Below are 2447 nucleotides of genomic sequence, written 5' to 3' on the forward strand. Positions count from 1 at the left end.
GCCTCGTGGGGGTGGTCAGCTGGGGCCTCGGCTGCGGCGACCTCAACAAGCCCCGCGTGTACGGTCGTCTTAGCTCTGCTCGGTCGTTCATCGAGCCGTACTTGAAGAAGAAGAACTTACGCGTGCATTACTTGGTCGGGGAAGACGTCGAAGCTTCGGAAGAGGTCGTGGCCGACGATGTGGTGGACAGCGACGTTGTGTCCGCCCTTGAAGGAGGAAACTAGATATTCTGTAGTACATTGTATATTTGTGTAATTGGGTTAATGATGTTGAAACTCGATATTGGGATGGTAGGTAGACGACGCTATATGCATCACAGAAAGTGTCGACTTGATATTCGTATCAACAACTTTGGGGGCCCGTTCTTTCGACTTTGGGTGACTTGGACATTGAGGGCAGTTGGCCGTTAAGTCTTCTGTCCCAGGGCTTAATTCCATCCCCATGGTGTCAATTAGAGTACTGAAGTATACCTTTGTGACTGGTTATTCCAATGGCAACAGGCCTTGAGGAAGTCAGCGCCATCGTAAACCTCAGCCATGACAATCCAGCTGCACTTTTAAGCCTTCTTGGGGATGAGCGTTGCCCAGTGTCTCTTATCGCAATGCTCAAAACGATAACTGCATTGGCGGAACATTACAGTATGGCCAAGGTAACAAGGGTCACTGGTCATTTGTTAGAAGTATGGCGGTTAATAAGCCCCTGATGAATGACACCACTGCAGTTCTACGGCGGAGTTTAGTCGTTGATCAATTAGACCCTCATGGTTGGGACTTGCTTGATTTACAGCACATATTCCGGAATATGTGGGTGTTGTTGACTCTGTAACACACGACACGGCTGGCATGATACAGTCGTGAGCATTTCCACATTTCCAGCCCCACGATTATTGGGTTTGCACGAGAATTGGTGCTGTACTCAGATAATATGAAGCGCAACAACAGTCTGACTTCTCTAGTATAAGTCCATTGAACTTATTTTCAACCACATTATGGCACATGTACTGTACACTCATTTTGTAATGCCTATCATGAAATTTGCGATCGTTCTCACCATCATTGCCGCCTTGGCCCAAGACGAAGTCGCCTCCGACAGCTAATCCTTGGCGGCAACGAGGCTGCAGTTGGTCAGCACCCCTGTACTTGACTGAACTCAAGACGTCGGCCACTGGCAGGTCCATCTGCGGTGACAGTTTGATCGCTCCCAATGTCATGTTGACGACGGCACATGCAAGTGTGTATGGGCCGACTTTTCTGACTGGCTCAAGTGACGGCGTGCCCGTTAAAATCACCCAGGAGATCCCGCACCATAAATAGGCCACGGCGACGAACTGGGGCGACGTGGCCAACCTCCTCATGGACCACACTGTCACAACCATCCATCATGTATTGGTATTATATTGAGACCGTACCTGCGAATGTGCTCGCGTGTAGTTTGGGCTGGGGGCGAACGGGGGCGTCGGGGGGGGGGCTCCCAGTCGCAAGTACTATAGACGAGAGACAACGCCCAGGCTGCGGCTGCGTTGAAGCCCATTAAGGTGGACAACACGACGATGATCGCTGGGGGGCTGGCGGAGGTAGACTCGTGTCAAGGTGACTCGGGGAACCTTTGGCCTACGAACAAAACGGCGTCGCTCGCTTGGTGAGGGTGGTCAGTTGGGGCTTTGCTGTGGTGGCGACCTCAACAAGCCAGGCGTGTACAGTCGCTTCAACACTGCGCGGTATTTCATTAAACATTATTTGAAGAAGTCTAAGAACTTGTGCGTGCCGTATTTGGTTAGTGACAAGGACGTGCTGAGTGACACTGTGGACTTCTACGCAGGCAGTCGTGGATGTATTGATTGAGGAGGAGCAACACTAAGCAATCAATTGTGATGTGGACGTGTAATCATGGTCAACGCCTAGAAATAATCTAAAACTACGTAACTTATGGGTGAATTAACAGTATCAACTGGCTAACGACTCATCAACCTGGCGCGAGTTCAGTCAAATATATCGTAGATACAACAGGTCATATAGACTCATCACATTCGTTGGAAAGTCTCCATAATATTCCTCACTTTTCACTCATTTCTCACCTTGTGTTATTGGACAACGTCGATGGAATCTGCGGACCAAGAAGCAGCCATCACCTTCACTGCGTGTGACAAGAAAGTGACCGAGTTCGAAGGTGGAATTTGACGAAACCTCAACAACCAACCTAACATTGTCTTTTGGGCACCAACGACCTTAGAAACGACCAAACATATGCTGTTAATACGTGGGGAAGGCATGCACTTTCACGCGTGGTTGGGATCTGGGCAATGGAAGCCAGAAGGGGGCGACGAGTACGAACTCCTTGGACCTGGACTCGACGCTCATTTGACGGGGGTGCTGATATTTCTACGCACTGGAACGCCATGTCAATGGATGGCTTGACACCAGTCGATCGCGACAAGTTTGGGTCAATAA

At 49.9% G+C, this 2447-nt stretch overlaps 1 protein-coding gene across 1 annotated transcript; it reads left to right on the plus strand.

Moving 5' to 3' along the window:
• Positions 1-1027: 1027 nt before the first annotated feature.
• H257_16290 (hypothetical protein) lies at positions 1028-1841 on the plus strand (the record flags this gene model as incomplete). The annotated part of the gene is made up of 6 exons (XM_009844661.1): positions 1028-1078; positions 1155-1232; positions 1314-1382; positions 1490-1573; positions 1653-1717; positions 1778-1841. The coding sequence occupies 6 exons, from the start codon at positions 1028-1030 to the stop codon at positions 1839-1841; spliced, it is 411 nt and encodes a 136-aa protein (XP_009842963.1).
• Positions 1842-2447: the final 606 nt, after the last annotated feature.

This window comes from Aphanomyces astaci (assembly GCF_000520075.1).
Source record: "Aphanomyces astaci strain APO3 unplaced genomic scaffold supercont1.83, whole genome shotgun sequence".
Lineage (NCBI taxonomy): Eukaryota > Oomycota > Saprolegniomycetes > Saprolegniales > Verrucalvaceae > Aphanomyces > Aphanomyces astaci.